The following is a 21734-nucleotide window of genomic DNA, read 5'->3' on the forward strand; positions in this document are numbered from 1 at the left end:
ACCAAATGCCTGTTCCTGTTTCCTTACCTGGGTTTTGTTATTGTTCAGTCATTTCAGTTGTGTCAAACTCTTTGTGATCCCATTTGGGGTTTCCTTGGCAGAGATCCTGTAGTGGTTTGCCATTTCCCTCTCCAGCTTGTTTTATAGATAAGGAACGGAGGCAAACAGGATTAAGTGACTTGCCCAGGGTCACATAGCAAGTGTCTGAGGCCAGATTTGAATCTGGGAAGATGAGTCTTCTTGACTTCAGGTGTGGCACTCCAGCCATTGCACCACCTAGCCTGCCCCCTTTAGGTGGCTTACTACTTCCATCAACCATCAACAAATACTTGGTAACAAAATCTAGCTCCACAGAAAATGTCTTATCTCATCCTCTAGTGGACCTCTTCCCTGCTCTGCAATATTTTTGTTTTCCAAATCCGTTATTCTGTCATTCACCTTAATAAAGTTCCATTAAATATCAATTTTTTTTATTCTGGAAAATACATTTTTAAATTTTGTATTAAGAATTCCAAGTTTGGACTTATATCCATTTATTTCACTTTAAAACCAATGTGAATTGACTTGTGTTAGTTTTGTGCTGTCTTCAGAATCAAGAATTTTATGTAATTCACTAGGCATCCATGAACTTACATTTGTCTCCATTTGTTAAGCAAGCTTTATGTTCTCATCAAGATTACAATATTCATTCTTCCTTATTGTTTTAGGAGGTTCTCTAAGGGATTGTAGTCTTGGCTTTAATTTAATTTTTGCCCTTGAAATCCAGGGGTTTCAAGGTTTTTATAATTTTTTATATTCCTTGTCATTTCATTTTGGGGTTCTCCTGATTACCAGTAATTACAGTCTGATCCTGAGTCTGACCTGCACAGAAGGCACATCCCTGTTCTTAAAACTCTTCATCGACCTTTGTTCCTAGCCTAAGTGTTGCATGAGAAGACAGGCTCACAGCCAGTGACATCGGTCCTCCACCCCAATTCCTCCCCATCAATCTCCTTTCCTTCTTAATGTTAGGTAGAACCAGAGTCTACTGCATTTGCATGTGGGTTCAGGAAGGGAGTTCTTCATGGCCAATATGGCAGTGTTTTGCGTGACTTCACATGTATAATTGATATCATATTGTTTGCCTTATCAGTAGGTGGGGGAGGGGCAGCAAGACAGGAGAGTATTCAAAGCTCAAATTTAAAAAAAGAATGTTAAAAATAACTTTAAAAAAAACAGAAGGGAGATCTTTGCAAAATCTCTATAACCTTAGAGAACTCAATTCTATAAATGGCCTGTATTCATAGAGCAGCATGTTTTCAGCACTCATTCTTTATTCCTCAACTAGATATGACAAGGCAGGTTGGGGGAGGGGGTGGAGTTTGAGGGCAGAAGCTCCCATTAGGAGCAGAAAACATCACAAGATGTGGGCCAGCCCCACGACTGCAAGTTGTTTGGTCTCCCTCTTTGCATTCTCTAGTGTTATCTCTAAAGGTTTTAGATATTCAAGGTTCTATCCTTTTCCTATAGATTTAGTTCTTACTGCCCTATATTAACTGTTTGTAATTTGTTTTAAAAGTTGGGAATGTTTGATTCTTTGTATTTGTATTCTCAGTGCCTGTTATAATGTCTAGCACAAAGTTGGCACCTAAATATACTTGTTGATTAATTGAGGGATTAACTAACCTGCAGCCTTACTGGTTCAGCAATATCTGTCTGTTATTAATGGGACTATTTCTGAAAAACAATTCTGATCACATAATTTTTAGAAGCTGTAACTAATAGGATTTTGAATGGGGAGGGCTTACAGTAAGGCCAGTTTGAGCTTGATGCATGGATTTGACATCCTAAATTTTGTACTATGCAGAAAGCCCTATAAATGTAAATAATTTTTCTCTGAATTCCTAGTGCTTGTCATTTCTCCCAAGTAACATTCCATAGCATTCATCTACTTCAGCCATCCCCTAATTGATTGGTACTTGCTTTGTTTCCTGTTCTTTGCTAGCATAAAAAAAGCCTGGTATGATGTTTTGACATCTGTTAGAAATTTATTTCTATAATGCTTTCTTTAAGCATTCTTTCTTTAGGCGGAACAGTGCATGGAGCACTGATTATTTTAGTATATCCTTTAGTTTGTTATGATTAGAACTAATTTCTCCCTTATTCTACCCTTCTCTTATTCTACCTTTTATCTTTTCCCCTTTCCCTTTTGTTTCTCTCTTTACTGAAATGTATTTATGTATCCAAATTTGTGTGTGTGTGTGTGTGTGTGTGTTTCTTTAATCAGTTTAGATGAGAGTGAGGTTCCAATGTCAGGAAGGACATGGCGTGAGGTACCTCGCTAAGAGGCTACTGGAGATTACCAGAGCTCTTAAAAAGAGCTAGAGACACAGGCACATGGAACTGACTGCTGGACTGTCAGCTGGACGGCCAGCTGGACTGAGTGATGAGAGTGCCAACCACCTCTCCCTTGGTTTTCAGAGGGCAGACAAGGTAGAGAGGTTTATAGTTGTATAGTATACATTACAATGCCCTCACACCACCATCTGACGTAGTGGAAGGTAGGATTCAAGCTTTAAAATATTTTTGTTTTAAGAATTTTATGTGTTATACAGTATTCATGCAAAATGAATATTGCCTGAAATCAAGTTTTTTGTTGTTGTTTTTAATTGAGATGGTGGCACAAAAGGTAACAATTCTAGGGAATAACTGGTGAGAAAAAATGTTTTGCATGTTACCAATTTTATTTTGTGTACCACATTTTCTGGGTTATTTCAAGACTACATGTTATCAGAATTAATGTTTTATTATAAAGAATTATATGCAGAAGAGTGTATTTTCTTTTTTCTTTTTTTTTTCTTTTCAGTACAGTTACCTTTATTCCAGGGTTAGAACAAGGCCATTCACACCGCAGACAGAGGGGCACAGGGAAGGGGGTGACTCTCACTGCAGTGCAGGATAGTAGGAGGGTAGCTTAGTATTTTTTTTAAATCTGTCTTAAGATTTAACCAAGGGACAGGGAATTTTAAAACTAAGGTGACCTGCCTTCATTTCCTCCCAGCTAAGGGCGGGGGTGGCACCCCTCTTACCCCAACATTATGTACCCCCTAACATAGGAAGTAAGAGCTCATTTCTCTTCCCAGTCCCACCAATCTCCTGTTTGCTTTGGGGAAAAGGAGCCAGTGTCCTCTTAACTCCTAGGGAAAAGCCAGACAGGACTAAGGGGTCTTAGGAAGGTCCTTAAGGCAAAACCACGGAGTGTGTAGAGGTGTTTGTAAGGCAGGTGTCTGCAGCAGTGGCAGAACGGGGGCAGTGGGTATAGAGGTTGGGGTATTTGGGATAATGGGTAATCTCTAGCCCTCTGGCTTCTTCCCTCTTCCAATAGCTGGCTTATTCCCCTCACTTACTTTCTACTCTTACTTCCTCCCTAGAAGCATCAGACACAAAAACTTATTCTAAATCAACTCTAGGCTTGAATATGACTTTTTTTTTTTAGAATTGCCTTTTCTTCTGTTTTGGCTATGTGCCACCCCATCCCCCACCCCACTCCCTTTCCCCAAGCTCTCTGGTCTGATCTAGACAATAAATTAACACTAGAAACCACAAAAGGGCAAACATGGCAGCACGGGTTTAATATACATATGTAGAATATATATGTACACACAGCACGGTCAGGGTAGGGAGGGGCATCTTGGGGTCCATAGGCTGGGGTCAATACTTCCTAGTGGTTTGGCTAGGAAATGGCCATAAACCCAAGAGGCCAGGAAATGGGGCCAAGTGGAGGAGTGATATCAGTGCTCTCCCTCCCAGACTGAGCCAAGTCTCTTGCCTAGGGGTGCGGAATTAGTGCAAAAGAAAATACTGTAGTTTCCCCCTCCCCTTCTCTATTGTCTGGGGGCATTCCAAGTTTGAAGAAATAGGGGCAATTCCCCATTAGCCATTGGTGAGGGAATGGGCCCTGAAAGTAGGGGATGGATTGGAATTGGAACCCGTAGGTCCAGTTCCTCAGGCTCAAGGCTGGAGTGTTTCTCTTGGGGGAGGACTGATTGAGGATAGCCCTCCAGTCTTCCTCAGGCTCAGGGTATTACTGTGAAACAGTCACTGAAGAGGAATGGAGGAGCAAGGGAGGGATCCCTGCCCCCTGCCATCCTCCCTCAGCTTTGGCCTCCCACTTCCTCTGCCTTTCTAGAATGGAAAGCAAACAGGGGCTTCAACTTTAGAGAGCTCCTCATATCCATCTCAAGTGGGTTAGAGAAAAGTGAAAAAGGGGTTTGTTTATTCATGCCCTTCCATTCTGTTAGAGAATGGAGAGAGGGCATGGAGGGGATCTGCCCTATAGCTCAACTGCAGTGCGTGAATCTCGACCCCATTGAGCCTTCCCCAAGTGGGGAGCTCAGGTCCACTCCTGGGCCACATTGGCTTAGAACTACTACTTTACTCTTTCCTTACGTCTTCTCTCTTCTCAGCCCTGAATGGGCCCTTCTCAATCCCTAAATTCTTAGTTTTCCTCATCCCCATCTTTCCTCATTTCATTGGGAAAAATCAACCCCTCTCTGCTCCTAGACTTTTTGTGGGGGGCATAAGGAGGTAAGGGAGTGGAAGTGGGAGATGCAGGGGGAATGTGCTGATTTCTATTTGCATAGAAATAGCCCCCACCTCCCCCTAGAGTGGGGGGACTAAGACCCCATACCCTGCCCCCCCATCCACCCAGGGGGGACTAGGCGAGCTAGACGGACAGACAGACAGCCAGAGCATGCACACACACACGCACACCCACAATTGGGAGTGGTTAAGACCAGGTTAGTGAATAGGTAGGGTAGGGGGTGGTGGTGCAGTGCTTGCCCCTGCCCCCTCCCCAGGAGGATGGGGGTGGTCCACTGAAGGTCCAACCTTCCTCCCAGAAGAGTATATTTTCAACAATCTCTAGCAAAAGATGACAGTTTTTTCCCCATAAGTTCAAGGTATTGCCATTCACATTTTTTACTTTCATGCTGTTTTCTAGGAACATTACCCCTGCAAGGGGAGGATTGACTGTAGATCTGAGCCAGGACCCTAACCAGAACCCTGCTTTTCCTCGATGCCCTTTCCATTGGGCCTCATCCTGAGCTCTTGGTGAGTGTCCTACAGGTATGCCAGGATCCCACCTTCTTCCCAGGCCCCAGCCCCTGCTTCTTGTCCAGACTCCCCATCACATCCCCAGGGTCCTGGGGTACCACCCCCTGCTTTACCACTTCAGACCTCACCCAGAGCCTCAGTGGGAGGGAGCTATGACTCAGGAGTCACAGAGACTGACTGTTTCGTCCATGGGGGATGTGAAGCCCCTTCCTGCCTCGTGGGTGTCTGTGAGATGACGGTGAGGGTAGGGACAGAAGAGAAGGAGGAAAGTGGTCACCATGTCCACCCTGCCACCCCCCTCTTCTGGTTGGACTTTCTCTCCAGAGGGCAGTGCCAGGGGCTTTGTGACTCCTCAGAGGTCTCATGCTCTGTAAGTCCTTGTAGGCCAGCCCCCTGCCTGGGAGTGAAGGCAGAGACGTCTCCCCCCGGGATCCTTCTCCCTCCCCTGAAGAGGACCAAGACCTGGCCCAAGCAGGGAGTCCGAGGGAATGGCCCCCAGAACCCCAAGATCCCCATGGCAGGTGAGTGCAGTGCAGCCCCAGGCTTGACCAACATCAGCAAAGGTGGGCATTTCCATAGATGAAGATTACCTATGAAGCTGTTAATAATCTCTCTTACCTAATGATAGTTTAAAAAACAAAACAAAACAAAACACACACATGAAATAGAATACAGTAGTAATAACACTGCCCTGCTCTCTTCTGTTTTTTGAACTGCTTCATTAGCTTTTTTCCATCTCTGGCAATAACTTATCCCCCAACTTGCTGCCCCCCTGGTTTTGATTTTTACATTCTTCCTCATGACAACTGACTGTCTCAAAGAAAGCCACTTCACTCATTACTCTCTATTACACATAATGAGAGCCTATATGATGAATAAATACTATGCAATGAAGAATTATGACACGAGACCCTGGTGAAAAGGAAAGGTTGATGAATTCTTGGGAATCTCAAAAAGTGGAAAAGAGCAATAAATGCTCTCATTATTCAGAAGTGAAATAATTTAGAAATAAAGGAATTTAAAGAAATATGGATTTCTAAATAGTATAAATCAGATGTGTTAAAGAAGTAATCAGAATGATGAAAATGAAAAGATGATCTTATCACAGGATCAAGAATTGTTCCTAAATAACAGAACCTCTGAAAAGGCGAACCATAGCACTAATGGAAATGGCAGATAATGAAATGAGAGAGCTTGAAATAACACATTGGCCAAACACATCCTACATGGAGCACACTGGAAAAATAGATGAGCCGTCACCAATATCTCTTGTAGTTCATCTTTCGGTCTGCCTCTTAACTCACTATTCTGACTCTTGTTCTCCAGTGGTCTAGAGTTCTAGGGGTATGTTTCGATAACTTATTTCTCATAAGCTGGTGGTATCTTTCTCATGAATTAGCTGAATCCCCAAGCCTAGGTAATGAAATACTATACTTCTAATAAATGAAGGAACCCTCCTTACCTCATCAAGATGAATATGTGCCATTAACATGGGAAAGCAATCATAAAGCAGACATAAGATGTTTTGGCTATAAATAAATCTTATCCTTTTTCACCTCACGCCCTCAATATATCTACAAATAACTCTTCTTCCCTTGGCTGGTAATAGTCTCCTACTACTTAATGGAGTCCAGATTGTGACTATTATCTCTTAAGAATCCTCATCATGTTTTCATGTAGATAAAATTTTATCTCAGACTCTTAGGAAATTAACTAGATTATTCCTTTTTCTTTGCTCTCTCTTCAGTGATTGTAGGTCATATCTTTACCCCCAGAATACGTAGCACTTGCCAGCTCACAAACTCTTCATAGAATTTTCTTAACATGTCACTATCAGAGTTATGATAAGGATGAAATTTCACATCACTTTCTTTCTGCTCCACAAACCCTCATACCTCACTGATAGAACATATATCTTCTCCCTGATTCCTTAGGGAGAAACATTTTATAGCATTTGTCAATTTCATTTCAACTGCAAATATAAATGCTTTGTCTCAGTACTCCATTGGGTTTTTAATAAAAACTATGGTTTTAAGTGTTGACTCTGGCACTCATACATGAGATAACCTTTAGGAAATCCTTCTCTGTGCTTCAGTTTCCTCCTATAAATTTTTGAGGGTTGGGCTAGATGAATTCTTCAGTCTCCTTCAGCTCTAAGTCTTGTGAATTTTGATGGTTAGGAGTCACTGACATTCAAGGATGTGACTGTGGACTTCACCCAGGAGGAGTGGGGCCTCTTGGACCATTCTCAGAAAGGGCTCTACAAGGAGGTGATGCTAGAAAACTCCCAGAACCTGCTCTCCCTGGGTAAGTATAGTTTCCCCTGGCAACTCTGAATCTGTCATCAAAAGAGTATCTTTCAGGGGCAGCTAGGTGATAGAGTGGATAGAGCACCAGCCTTGGAATCAGGAGGACCTGAGTTCAAATCCAGCCTCAGACACATAACACTCATTAACCATGTGACTCTGGGCAAGTCACTTAACCCCAATTACCTCACATAAAAAAAAAAGGAGTATCTTCCTTCCTTCCCTAATGTACAGGGTTTGATTTATCAATTATTAGAAACACAAAAGTGGTGGTCTCTCAACAAAATCGTCCTGCTCCCTGGCTTTCCCAATAAAAGGTCTTTGCATTTTGTGATAAGAAACTGGGACTTTCTTTTGTTACTCCCAAAGCTGTCTCTTTCCTATTTTAGATACCTTCAGGTTATGGAACAAAAAAGCATTTCTAGATTCTCAGTCTTGGAATTAATCTCAGAGATTATCTATCCTAGCCCCACCTGGACATGAATTTTGTCTGCAAAATCTCTGAAAACTTCTCTCCCTCCTCATCCTTTCCTTATTCCCATGCCAAGGAATTCCAGTTCTCAGAGAAGATTTTATGTCTCATTTTGAAAAAAGGGAAGTATCATGGATCCTGGATCAAATAGGCCCAAGGAACTTCTGTCCAGGTGAGTGACATGAAAGCAGGTATATGAGGGCTGTTATCACAAGAAGCATCTGCGTTGTGAAGGAAATGCTAGGCTTGAGGGCAGGAAGACCTGACTTGGAATTCTCTTTTAGACGCTTTTGAACAGTGTGATCTTGGGAAAGTCATTGAACCTCTGAGCCACCGTTTCCCCATCTGTGAAATTAGGAGGTTATACATCATGGTCTTTCTTTTCCCTTCTAGTGATAAATCTATGATTCCTTAAGAAGTTACTGTTTAGTAATTTGGGCTTGGAAATCTCCTGAAAGCATACAAAAAGAGCTGATGCTGTCCCATATGAACTCTTTCCTAGACCTTCAACAAGCATTTATAAAACACCTGCTATGTGCCAGACACCATCCTAAGTGCCATAGATACAAAGAAAGGCAAGGGACAGCCCCTGTTCTCAGAGAGTTCACAGTCTAGTGGGAAAGACAACACACAAACCGTTATGTGGAGACCTGCCACATCCAGGATAAATTAGAGCAAATCAAAAGAGGAGAGGCGCAAAGGTCAAGGTTTACTAATGGAAGGGGAGAAAGATATAGGACAATATGTAGTGGAGATGAATGGACCAGTGGGGCTTCTTTGACTCTTAGGAAGACCTGGATTTGTTTTTGGCAGTAGGGAAGGCGCCAGTGGACAGAAAGAGAGTGAAAATTAGTGGAAAAAATAAGGATGAAAGGGGAGGGAATGGTTGATTGATTGTTGTCCTTTGTTCACCAAAATGCTATCACCGTGCTGGAGTCAAGTCATGATGTATCCGGCCGTGGCTGATCAGACCAGTACGAGCTCGGAATGTTCCACCACAGGTCAGGCACAAGTAGTCTCTGTGAACGTGTAGGGTGGATTCTCTAAATTTGCGAATCTCGTGTTTCTTTTGAGCTGCTTCAATTCTGCTTTGCTCCTAGAGCACAGCACCTTCTCCATTAATAACCTGTTCTATGCCAGGCATTGCGCTAAGTGCTCAGGATACAATTGGTCAAAAGAAAGACAGTCTCTGCCCTTAAGCAACGTACAAGCTAATGGGTGGGCAACATGCGAAAGGAGGCAAGAAAGAATTGGGGAAGTGTGGAGGAGGATAAGGAAACAAGGGCGGCTAGGTGTTACAGTAGATAGAACATCAAGCCTGAAGTCAGGAAGACTCATCTTCCTCACTTCGAATCTTGTCTCAGACACTTACTCGCTGTGTGACCTTGGGCAAGTCACTGAACCTTGTTTGCTTCATCAGTTCCTCATCTGTAAAATGAGCTGGAGAAGGAACTGGCAAACTTCCCGAGTAGGCTTGCCAGTAAAACTCCAAAGGGGGTCACATGACTGAAACGACTGAACAATAATGTGTGTCAGGTGATTTACAAATATTATCTTCTTTGATCTATACAACAACCCTAGGAGATAGGTGCTGTTACTATCCTCATTTTACTGATGAGGAAACTGAGCCAAGCAGATGTACTGTGACTTGCCCAGTGTCACACAACTAATAAGTGTCTCAGTTGACTCCAGGCCCAGCGCTCTATCCACTCTGCCACCCAGCTGCCTCAAGATGGAAAATGTTTCCACCATGCAGGATGTTTCAAACAGGGAAGATTTAAAAGATAGGAGAGTGTTAGAATAGTGTTACAGCCAGTCACCTAGGATTAGAATGGGTGGATGACAAGGTGGCGTGAGGAGTGAGGATCGTGCCATTACAAGTACAGATGACTAGTGTTGCTCCTACCTCTTTCTCCATCTATTTTTTGTTCCTAAAGATTGAAGCAGGGGAAAAGAGGGTAAGAGGATATGATGGAGAAAACATAATTAATTGTCATAACTGAATAGGCATGGCATGAATTCACCCATAATAATGGAGGAGGGTAGCAGAATGCATTAGGAAGCAGAACCCAGCTACATGTTGTTTATAAGAAGCATCCTTGAAACAAAAATTCATGCAACATTAAATGAAAAGATGTCGTTCTGTAGGGTTAGAACTCTGCCTCCAGACTAAATGTACTTTGACCAGTGATAACCAATAGTAGACCTGTCAATTAGTAATCAAAGAAGGGGTGGGGGGGGACAGCTAGGTGGCGCAGTGAATAGAGCATCAGCCCTGAAGTCAGGAGTACCTGAATTGAACTCTGACCTCAGACCAAACACTTGACGCTGACTAGCTGTGTGACCCTGGGCAAGTCACTTAACACCAATTGCCAAAAAAAAAATTAAAAATAAAAGAAAGAGGGGAAAGATTTATAGACATAATACAAAGTGATAGTTGCTATTTTTCATAGTTGCAAACAACTGGAAACAAAGATGGTGCCCACATATTAGGAAATGACTGAATAAAATGATAGTATAAAAATATAATGGAAGATTTCTGATCCTCTAGAAGTGATAAAAGGCACAATTTCAGAGAAACGTGGGAAGAGTTGTCTGAACAGATTTAGAGATAAGTGAACAGAACTAGTAGAATAGTTTATACTTTACCAACACTGATCAATGCAGTGAACAATCATAACTCCATAGCAGTGGTTCCCAAAATTTTTGAGAACCTCTTTCAACAATAACAACAAGGGTGTTCTGAAACTCCCTAGTCATTTAAACTACTATTGATGTTATTCATATTAGTTTATGCATTTAATTCCTCCAATAATGAGCTGGAAAACTTTTGCCCCTCAAAGTTCCAAATCAGTACTTTCATTATAATGTATTACTATAAAATGTAAAATGTTATTCTACTTAAATTATAAAAACAAAATATAAATTAGAATATCATATGTAAAAAATAATTATGAAAATTTAATGTGGGGCTTTCCACAAGAATTATTTTTAGAAATACAGTAAGACTTCTCAATTATCTGAACAAATTCTTCTAAAGTTATTTACTTTATACTTTTGTTAAATGTGAACAGCATTTTAAAAATCAAATTGGTTAAAACTTGAAGGCATTAACATAATGTAATAATGAAATTCATTTCAAAGTTAGACTCTTTTCTTTGAACAAAGGTTTGCAATATTCCATTCAGCAGCTGCCAAAATCAATCTTCAATATGGTTCTGCATCCACTTGCTTTAATAATGAAAAGACAACAACAAAAATGATAATAATAATAATAATGAATAGTATTTATGTAGTATCTGTGATGTGCCATACACTGGGTTAAGTGCTTTACAGACAAGATTTCGTTTGATCCTCAAAATGCTCTGAGGGAGATGCTGTTATTATCCCCATTTTATAGTTGAAGAAACAGAGGCAAAAAGAATCTAAGTGATTTGCCCTGGGTCACAGTGCTGGTGAGTGTCTGAGGTGGGATTTGAACTCAGGTCTTCCTGAACACTAAACCCAGCTCTCTATTCCTTGTGTATTTTGTTTGGTAACCAGAATACATGAAAATGCCCACTCACACATGGAAGAGGTGGAAAATAGTGGGAGCCTTTTACAACCTGTCTTGCCGAGGGATGAAAATTCATTTTTAGTTTTTAGCCTACAACCAGTCACCAAAATGAATCGCTAGTCAATATATAAAAGTTTGATTTTTCTATTTACTAATGCCAGGTAGCATTTTAAATGATAAATTCCCTTTAAGTTCAATTGCCTATGTTGTTTTCCTTTTTTTCTATAAAACCAACTTTGTAAGGAAAGAAATTTTCAAACATAAGTTTCTTTTTTCTACCACTAGCACACCATCTACACCCTTACAGAAACTCTTCCACAGAACAAATGACCTATGTTACCATCCAGATCTTTTGAAAATCTGCCTGCTAGGAGAATAGTAACACAAGCAGAAAATAAGTTCAAATAAAGGAAATAGCCTTAACACCACAATGAAAGGCAACATAAGGTCTTTTTTTTTGTAGAATGGTTGGAATGATTCCTGATGGTTGCAAGATGTCTTGTAATGCCCATGCCTAGTGAGCACGTTTTTCAAAGAAGCTACCCTCTGCACCGCAAGAACACAGGCTTTTGTAACATCTTGGTCTGATGGTCACATCACTGATGAGACACAATTACAGGGTAACCCTGGAATGAGGGAACTGCTCTGGTACAGGGCATTACAGAAAGCACATGAAGGCATGTGGGCACCTGTGGGCATCCACTGGGAATCGATTTGCAGGTGAACATCAGATCTTTCTGGCAGTTTGGAAACAACTTGATGATGGGTCAAGGAACAGAACATGTTTCACTTAGTCAGAAGGAGTCAGAGTGTGATGTAATCACTGCATGAACATCAAAATCATTGTATGCCCAATCACGATGGTTTGGAATCACTGAATAAAGAAACCTATTATGTTTGAAACAGGTACATCCTTGTTGTCCGAAAGGAAAAAATATATTTGTGACAAAATTGTGTAGTTACTGCTTAAGATGCCATTAAAGAATTTTTAGCTCAAATCCCTTAGAACTACCAGTGTGATTGTGAACCACTAAATAAGAAGTGCTTGCCAGAGGACTAATAGTGAATCATGCTGTCCACTTCCTGAAAGAAGGATGAAGGTCTGGAGATACAGAATGGGACAGAATATTTGTGAATGTGGGAAATGTATCTTTAACTGTGTTTATTACCATGATATATCTGTGGATCTGAATAGGATGTGAAAAAAGTTGTATAAAACACTGAAACTTAATACACGGCAGGTGAAAACTATAAACCTTGTTTAGCATATGAAATTTACCAAGTGGAGGTGCATCAGAACTGTTCAGTATACAAAAGCAGAAAGCTTACATGAGCACAACAAAATAAAAAGAACAGTCAACAAAGACATTCGACTGAAGGATTGAAGAGAAGAAAGACCACCCAGTGCTGGGAAAAGAGAATATTCAGTCACAGGGTTTGATCTGAGTTCTAGTCTCACCTGCAGGGTTGTTGCTCATGTCACTTGACTATTCTGAACTCATGGCTTGAGTTATAAAGTGTAATGAGAATCCCATCCTATCTTCCGCAGAGGTTTGTTGTGAGCATCCAGTGTTATAGTTTGTGAAGTTCTTCTTTTAAAATACCCTGCAGGTGTGAGCTAATGTGTGTGTGTGTGTGTGTGTGTGTGTGTGTGACTATGTTTCTTTTTTTTCCTTCAGATGCAGAAACCAGTTTTGAAGTGGAGAATACTGCAAAGCTAAGCATTTCACTGGAAGAATCTTGCCAGCAAAGATTCACAAGTGATGATCCCCGTGACTTCAATTTGAAAGAAATCTGTGACTCAGATATCAAGATAGAGAAAAATCAACATAATCCCTTTGAATTTGATAAAGATGAAAAGGGTTCCAGACAATATTCAGTCCTAATTCAGTGTAATAAAATTACCTCAGAAAATGAGTGTTTTAAGTATGCTGACAATAGAGAATGCTTTACTGAAAAGTCTGGACTTACTCAGTCTGATGAGAAGCATCCTAAAATACAAATGTTTCAAAATAATCAACAGGAAATGGCCATTAGCTTAAGTTCAAACCTCATTAGACATCAGAAAGGTTATAGTAGAGAGATGCTTTATGTAGGAAATAAAGGTGGGAAGGCCTTCAGCCAGAACTCAAAGCTCATTGACCATCATAAAATTTACACGGCAGGGAAACTTTATGAATGTAATCAATGTGGAAAGACTTTCACAAATAGATCCAGTCTTGCTGTACATCAGAGAATCCACACTGGAGAGAAACCTTATGATTGCGATCAATGTGGGAAAACTTTCAGAACAAGATCAAGTCTTAGTGAACATCAAAGAATTCACACTGGAGAGAAACCTTATAAATGTAATCAATGTGGAAAGACTTTCAGACAGAGCTCCAGTCTTTATCTTCATCAGAGAATCCACACTGGAGAAAAAACTTATGAATGTAATCAATGTGAAAAGACTTTCACAAAAAGTTCCACTCTTGCTGCCCATCAGAGAATCCACACTGGAGAGAAACTTTATGAATGTAATCAATGTGGAAAGGCTTTCACAGAGAAGGCCTATCTTGTTCGACATCAGGGAATCCACACTGGAGAGAAACCTTATAAATGTCATCAATGTGGAAAGACTTTCAGATACAGCTCCAGTCTTCCTCTTCATCAGAGAATCCACACTGGAGAGAAACCTGATGAATGTAATCAGTGTAGAAATACTTTCAGACAGAGGAGAAACTACACTAGACAGAAACCTCAGGAATGTGATCGATGTTTTAAAGCCTTCAAAGTAAGAATCATCCCTTATTTCCCCTCAGAGAATTCTTATTAGAAATTTATCGCTGTAGTGAATAAGGAAAGGCATTCAAATGGAGTGCAGAGTTTGTTCGACAGTGGAAAATTCAGTCTATGGAAATGCCCTATGTAGACTTAATGAGAGAAAGCCTTCAGCCAGAGATCATCTCTCACTTTGCATCAGAGGATTCATAGTGAAGAGAAGGCTTACGAATTTGCTCAATGGGGATATGCATTTTGCTAGAAAAGGGAGCTCACCAGACATCAGGATATCCATACTGGTAAGAAGGCTTATAAAAGCAATGCCTTTTGTCAATATTGAGGCCTTTTTGTAGAGCTCATATTTGGGTATACAAGAAATCATGCTGGAGATAAAACTGAGGGATCTAAGTAATGAGGGAAGCTTCTTGCTGCAGTATAGACTTTCTTAGACATCCCAAATTTCATACTGTTCACAAAGCCCTATAAATATAATCAATTTTTCTTTGAAATCCTGATGTTTGTCATTACTACTCAGTAATATTCCATAGCATTCACATACCATAATTTCTTTAGCTGTTCCCTAATTAATTAGTATCCACTTTGTTTCCTACTCTTTGGCGACACTAAATGTCCTGTTAAAAATATTTTGGTATCTGTTTGACATTTACGTCTTTAATGATTTCTTTAAACAGCTAGATGCCAAAACCTGGATTCAAACTCAATCTCTGACACTTAGTAGCTCTGTGACCCTGGAAAAATCACTTAACCTGTTCCTGCCTGATCTTCCCCTTCTGTAGAATGGGGATAACAATAGCAACTGTCTCCTAGGATTGATACGTGGAACAAACTAGACAATATTTGTAAAGAGCTTTGCAAGTATTAAAGCATATTTGAAAAGCTAGGTGCTTCTATTTATTTCATGGATTGCAAATCTTGTAGTGGAATTAGTAAGCTAAACTGTGTAGATAGTTTAGTCACTTTTCATTCAAATTGATATTCAGAACAGTGTAAGGAAGGCATTAATTATGATGGGGCACTGAGTTTTGAATCAGGAAAACTGATTCAAATCCTGTCTCAAATATTCTCTATTTCTGTATTTCTAGAAAAGGAATGACTTATTAAAAAAAAAACTTTGAGAAATTGAATGAATCAGGTGCATAATATACAAAAGAAAATGAGCTTAGTAACCATGGGTTCAATAAATCCAAAGATCACAACTATGGAACCAGGACTTCCTAATCACTACAAACTGCTGGAAAAATTGCAAAGCAGTCTGGCAGAAATATGGTATAGACAAACATCTCACACTATACCAAGATTAACTCCAAAAGATACATGACTTAGATATAACAGGTCCCCTCAAACATATTGGAAAAACCATGAAGAAGATGTATTTTTGAGTTTTGGATAGGGCATGATGAGATCACCATCAAACAAGGGACAGATAGTATCACAGAAAAGAAAACGGACAGTTTTCATCACACTAAGTGCATGCTCTCGTGCATGCAAACACACACACACACACACACACACAGAGCATCTAAAATGTAAATGGAGCAATCAATTAGGAAAATTTTTTGAAAAAAGGTTCCCTGATGGGGCAGCTGGGTGGTGCAGTGGATACAGCACCAGCCCTGGAATCAGGAGGACCTGAGTTCAAATCCGGCCTCAGACCAAACACTTGTCACTTACTACCTGTGTGACCCGGGGCAAGTCACTTAACCCCAACATCCTAAAAACTTTTTTAAAAATGTGAAAGAAGAAAAAAGTTTCCCTAAGAAAAGCTTCATATTCAAGGTATATAGAAAACAGATACAGATTAATGGATACTATAAAGTAAAAAATTATGAATAGGCAATTTTCTGCAGAAGAAATACAAACTATAAACAATCATAAAAAATATGCTCTACATCTGTTATCACTTATGCAAATTATTAATAATTTGAAAAATTCTTAGATTGGTAAAGATGATAAGAAAATGAGAATAAAAAATTAGGAGGAATTTCTTTTTCTTGGTACAAGAATTTTGTATTTTTTTTAATGGAACAGAAACTGTTTGTTAATTTAAAAATTAAATGAAACAAAAAAGAAAAAGCTCCAAATAACTGAAATTAGAGAAATGTCATTAAATCAACTTTCAAGTTCCACCTCACACCTTTGCAATTGGTAAGCATGACCAGAAAACAACTAGTATTATTAACACTGTGGGATAATAGGCACATGAATTAATTTACTGTTGGTGAAGCTGTGAAACTGAAAAAGTCACTAAATCGTGTATGCCTTTTGAGTCAGTGAAACCACTTGAAGACATTTTCTCTTAAAGAAAGAAGAAAAAGGGGGGCAGTGAGGTGGCACAGCGGATAGAGCATCAGCCTTGGATTCAGGAGGACCTGAGTTCAAAACCAGCCTCAGACACATAACACTTACTAGCTGTGTGACCCTGGGCAAGTCACTTAACCCCATTGCCTATCCTAAAAAAAAAAAAAAGGCTTCTAAAATGAGTTACGTAATTCCTTGCCTTCTTAACCAACATTTTGGGGCACCTAGGTGGCTCACTGGATAGAGTTCTGGCTTTGGAGTCGGGAGGGCCTGAGTTCAAATCCGGTCTCAGACACTTGACACTAGTTGTATGACCCTGGGCAAGTCACTTAACCCCAAATTGCCTCACCAAAAAGCAACAACAAAACAAAGAAACAAAGAAGAAAAAGACTCAAGTGTACAAAACATAATAGTTCCTTTGTTACAACAGGAAACTAAGGTGTGATTCCCCACAATAGGACAATGGCTGAATAAATTTTAGTGTAGGAATAGAATTGGAACTCAAATGTGCCATGGAACTTGGGCAGTTTCAGTGAAACCTGGGAAGAGCTGTATGAAGTGATGCAGCAGGCAGCGAGTAGAATCAAGGGACTAACCGATAACAGTGTTGTAAAAGCCATTAAGTGTGAAAGATGAAACAATTCTAGTTATTGTAATGATCAACCACTATGGCAGAAGATTTATCAAGATCTGTACTGCCTGCTCGCTGAATGAGAAGCAATGGATACAAGATGTAGAATAAAGTACGTTTGGGGACGTGGACAGTACAAGAATTTATTTTGGTGGACTGCTTTCCTGACAGGTTTTTTTTTTCAATTTTGAGTAGGAGAAGATGGCAGTGAGGGAGATTAGGAATAGGATTGCCCTTCCCCCACTTCAAAAAAAGAAAAAGAAATTGTTGGGGGGTTTTAATACCTGCAATAGAACGGGAAGAAGTCCAGAAGGAATGAGAATAGCTTTGAAAGTGCCATGTTGAATTTTTTAATTACTCAGAAAGAAAATCCAGCTTTACATATGAGGACTTGTTTCATATGTAATTCTCTTTTCTCTTTTATGGCTTATCTAAAGTGCTTATTCTGTTTCATGTTTGTGAATTCCAAAATTTAAAAAAAGTCAAATATTAATGCTTTCCTTTTTGTCATTTTCACCAATTTTGAAGGCACTCCCAGATGTTCTGTATAATTATTCTTCTCCCCCCGATGATGTAGGGTTCAGAGAGGACACATGTGTCATCTCCCCATATTAAAATGTAAGAAGTTCATCTTTATTTAGTCATTAATTTTTTTCCTTTGCATTTTCTTTTCATGTTTCTTTTCACTCCAGTCTTTGACCTTCAAAGTTTCTATGCTGCCCTGGCCTTTTCATTAGCAATGGTCAGAAGCTCTCTGTTTCATTAAAGAGATATTTTTCTTTGTCAGACTATACTTCTTTCTTGTGGGTAAGTTATTCTTGGTTGCAAGCTAATATCCTTTGTCTTCTGGCATGTTCCACCATCTTCACTCCTTTGTAGTGGTGGTTGCTAAATCATGTGTGACTCTAACTGTGACTCCTTAGTGTCTGAATTTGTTCTTTCTGCATTCTTGCAGTATTTTGTTTGTTTGTTTGACGTTACATAAGGATTTTAGCTGTGATGATCTTATGAGTTTTCATTTTGGAGTTTCTTTCCAGAGGTGACTGGTAAATTTTTTTCTATTTGAACTTTTATCTTAGGTTCTAAAGAGACCTGGGCAGTTGGATTTTGTTTGTTTGTTTGTTTGTTTGTTTGTTTTTTGGAAATAGAATGTCTAGGCTCTTATTCTGTTCATGGCTTTAACGTATAAAACTCTGAACTTTATGTAGCATTTACTATGTGCTTTATAGTTATCTTATTTCATCCTCCCAATAACCATGGGTTGTAGGTGCTCTTATTATCCCCATTGTATAGAAGAGGAAACTCAGGCTAGCAGTGCTTAAGTGGCTTCCCCAGTCTGAGGCTAGATTTTACCTCATATCTTTCTGATTCCAGGCCTCGAGCTCTATTCACTCTGCCTTTGCTAGAAAGACATGGAGATGGGAAATGGAAGCTCTGAACCAAACAGCAGCTAGGACATACGCAAGAGTCACTGGGTCAGAGAGCAGGTGGAGGGCAGTAAGGTGGAAGCACATTTGAAAGGTGGTTTAGGCTGGTCATATGGCCCCTCCAATATTCCAGGCAGATTATAAATACTCTTTCATTTGATCCTGTTGCAAAAAATTTCAGAGTCTCTGTAGCTACAGCATGAATAAGGCCACTCAAGATACAGAAAGACAAGTATCTACTCAAGATGATGACGGACATAATCAGTGGGTGAGAGACAGGTATGTTCTTCAATTCCTAGAAGATACACACACACACACACGCATATACACACACAAGTGTTGTGGCTTGTTGTCTGTGCTTGAAGACCAGAATGACATCAGTGTGCCAGGGTCAAGGTACAGTATATCCGACCATGGCTGATCAGGAAGGCTTTACCACAGGGTGGGCACGAATAGTCCACGTGAATATTTGGAATGGCGATGTCTCTAAATTTGCACATGTCATGTTTGTTTAGAACTACTGCAGTTCTGCTTTGCTCATACAGCACAACACCTTTTTTGATGTGGGCACACAAATGCTGGGTTGTCCGGGCCAGTGTCTCCCATGTCTAATAATCAATTCCAAAGTTCTTCAGAGAGACCTTGAGAGTGTCCTTGTGTCACTTCTCACTTCCATATGAGCACTTGCCTTGTGTGAATTCTCCATAAAATAGTCTTTTAGACAAACATACGTTTGGCATTTGCAAAGCATGTCCAACTCATCAGAGTTTTACTCTCTGAAGTAGTTTGAATGCTCGGCAGTTTCGTTCAAGAAGGGACTTCAGTTTATATTATATTTCCTTATATTTCCAGGTGATCTTCAGAATCTTTCTTAGGCAATTCTAACAGAAGCGATTCAGTTTCCTGGCATGGTGCTGGTAGACTGTCCAGGTTTCACAGGCATATAACAATGAGGTCAGCACAATGGCTTTGTTAGACCTTCAGTTTGGTAGGTAGCCTAATACTTCTTGCCTCCCCTACTTTCCTTCAGAGCCTCCAAAACACTGAACTAACTCTGGCAATGTGTATCTCAACCTCGTCATTTATGTGTACTTCTTTGGAAAGCATACCACCAAGGGGAGTGAACTTATCTACAGCATTCACAATTTCTCCATTTGCTGTAGTTGATGGTTTTACGTATGGATTGTGCAGTGTTGCACAGTGAAAAACCTCTACTTGGTGTTGTCGGGCCAAAATTAGCGTAAGTGGCAGAGAACTGATCCACACTCTGCTGCACCTCAGCCTCAGAGGCTATGTTGAGTGCATAATCATCTGTGAACAAAAAGTCACACACAATTCTCCCTCCACTTTAGTCTTGGCTTGTAGCCTTTTTAAGTTAAATAATTTACCATCAGTGCAGTAGCTGACCTTCATGCTATTTTCATCCTCATTGAAGGCATCCCACAAAATCACTAAAAACATCAAGCTAAAAAGCATGGGAATAAGTACACAGCCATATTTCACTCCACTGGTGACTTAAGAAGGTACAAGAACATTGTCCATTATCCAGAACCCATGCTTGCCATCATGAAACTGAGGTATAATCCTGATTAACTTATCTAGACAACCAAATTTTGCCATGATTTTCCACAAGCTCTCATGACTGACAGTATCAAAGGTCTTGGTCAGATCAACAAACTTTGTGTACAGACCTTTGTTCTGCTCCTGACATTTCTCCTGGAGTCGTTGGGCAGCAAACATCATATTGAATGGTCTGAAGCCACACTGGCTCTCAGATAGATGGCCATCTTCCAGGTGAAGGATCAGCCTATTAATGAGGACTCTGGCAAGAATCATGCTGTAATGACTAAGAAATGGACCCTTCTCCCCTGTCCCCACCCATGATTGTCACAGGACAACCTATTTCTATTTTCTTTTTTTTTTTTAGGCAATGGGGGTTAAGTGACTTGCCCAGGGTCACACAGCTAGTAAGTGTCAAGCATTTGGTCTGAGGCCGGATTTGAACTCAGGTCCTCCTGACTTCACGGACAGTGCTTTATCCACTATGCCATCTAGCTGCCCCCTTCTATTTTCTTTATAGAGATGGGCAATGGGGGCATCCTTGAGCTTCTTTTGGGAGATAATCTCTTGCCATTTAACCCAGAAAACTTCAGTCAGCTTTTGTATCAGCAGCGGACCCCCTCCCTTGGAAATCTCAGCTGGACTAGAATCTGCATCAGACACTTTGCCACATGAGAGGAGCCAAATGGCATTCAAAATCTCTTCTTCAGTTAGAAGTTTGGCTAGGGAGGGATTGACTTCAACCTGAGGTACAAAGTCAGTGGTTTCAGCTGATGGTCTGTTGAGAACACTTGGGAGACGTTCAGCCCTCTCTCCAGGATGGTGTCCTTATTACTAATCAACATGGCTCCGTCAGCACTGAGTAGTTGAGATGCATCATGGGTCTTTGGCCCATAATTAGCCTTGAGGGCATCATAAAACTGCTTTGGATTGTTACCATCAGCATGAAACCGAATTTCATCTGCCTTCTTACTGAGCCAAGAGTTCTAGGCATCTCTCTAAGTATTGCTTGTACTTTACTTTTGATGGAGGTAAATACTGCCTTCTTAGAGGCAGATGAACTATGCTGCTGGTGAACCCTGTGGAGTTCTCACTTTTCATTTAGTAGATGCTGAATTCCCTATCATTTTCATCAAACCAGTCTTAATGTTGGTGAGTGTTCTGGCCCAGATGAATAAATGTGGTGCTGTATACCAAATCTCTAAAAGCTGCCCACTCCTTTTCTGCTCCATTGTTGCCAGCTGTGTGTTGGCTCAGCCTTCCCCTTAAGTTAGCAAGAGACTTCCCAGTTGGAGAAGTGCTCTGATCTGTTGGCATTAAGCCTTCTGAAATCACCTTGCCTTAGAGGCACCAGTTTTATTGAATACAAATGTTTTGTGTAGAGAGGCTAAGTCTATGATTGATCCAACACTCTGTGCCACATGTGGCCTTCATCACTCTCACATCTTGTTTCTATTACACTGACATAGTTTATTAAATGCCGATGTTTGCTGTAATGGTGATCCACGAAGTTCTATTGCATTTAGGTAAATGAAAGACAGTGTTGGCGATGAGGAGGTCATGAGATGCACAGGTCTTCAGTAGTAAGTGACCATTGCTGCTACTGTTC

The 21734-nt window shown here is 40.3% G+C and overlaps 1 protein-coding gene across 1 annotated transcript; it reads left to right on the forward strand.

Annotated features, from left to right (window-relative positions):
* The first annotated feature begins 5582 nt into the window (after window positions 1-5582).
* LOC110220021 (uncharacterized) lies at window positions 5583-14450 on the forward strand. Its single transcript, XM_078146257.1, has 5 exons — window positions 5583-5615; window positions 7275-7401; window positions 7949-8044; window positions 13108-14201; window positions 14367-14450. The coding sequence occupies exons 1-5, from the start codon at window positions 5583-5585 to the stop codon at window positions 14448-14450; spliced, it is 1434 nt and encodes a 477-aa protein (XP_078002383.1).
* The last annotated feature ends 7284 nt before the right edge of the window (window positions 14451-21734 follow it).

The sequence above is a fragment of the Phascolarctos cinereus genome, unplaced genomic scaffold, assembly GCF_003287225.1.
Source record: "Phascolarctos cinereus isolate Bilbo 61053 unplaced genomic scaffold, phaCin_HiC Scaffold_726;HRSCAF=1367, whole genome shotgun sequence".
NCBI lineage: Eukaryota > Metazoa > Chordata > Mammalia > Diprotodontia > Phascolarctidae > Phascolarctos > Phascolarctos cinereus.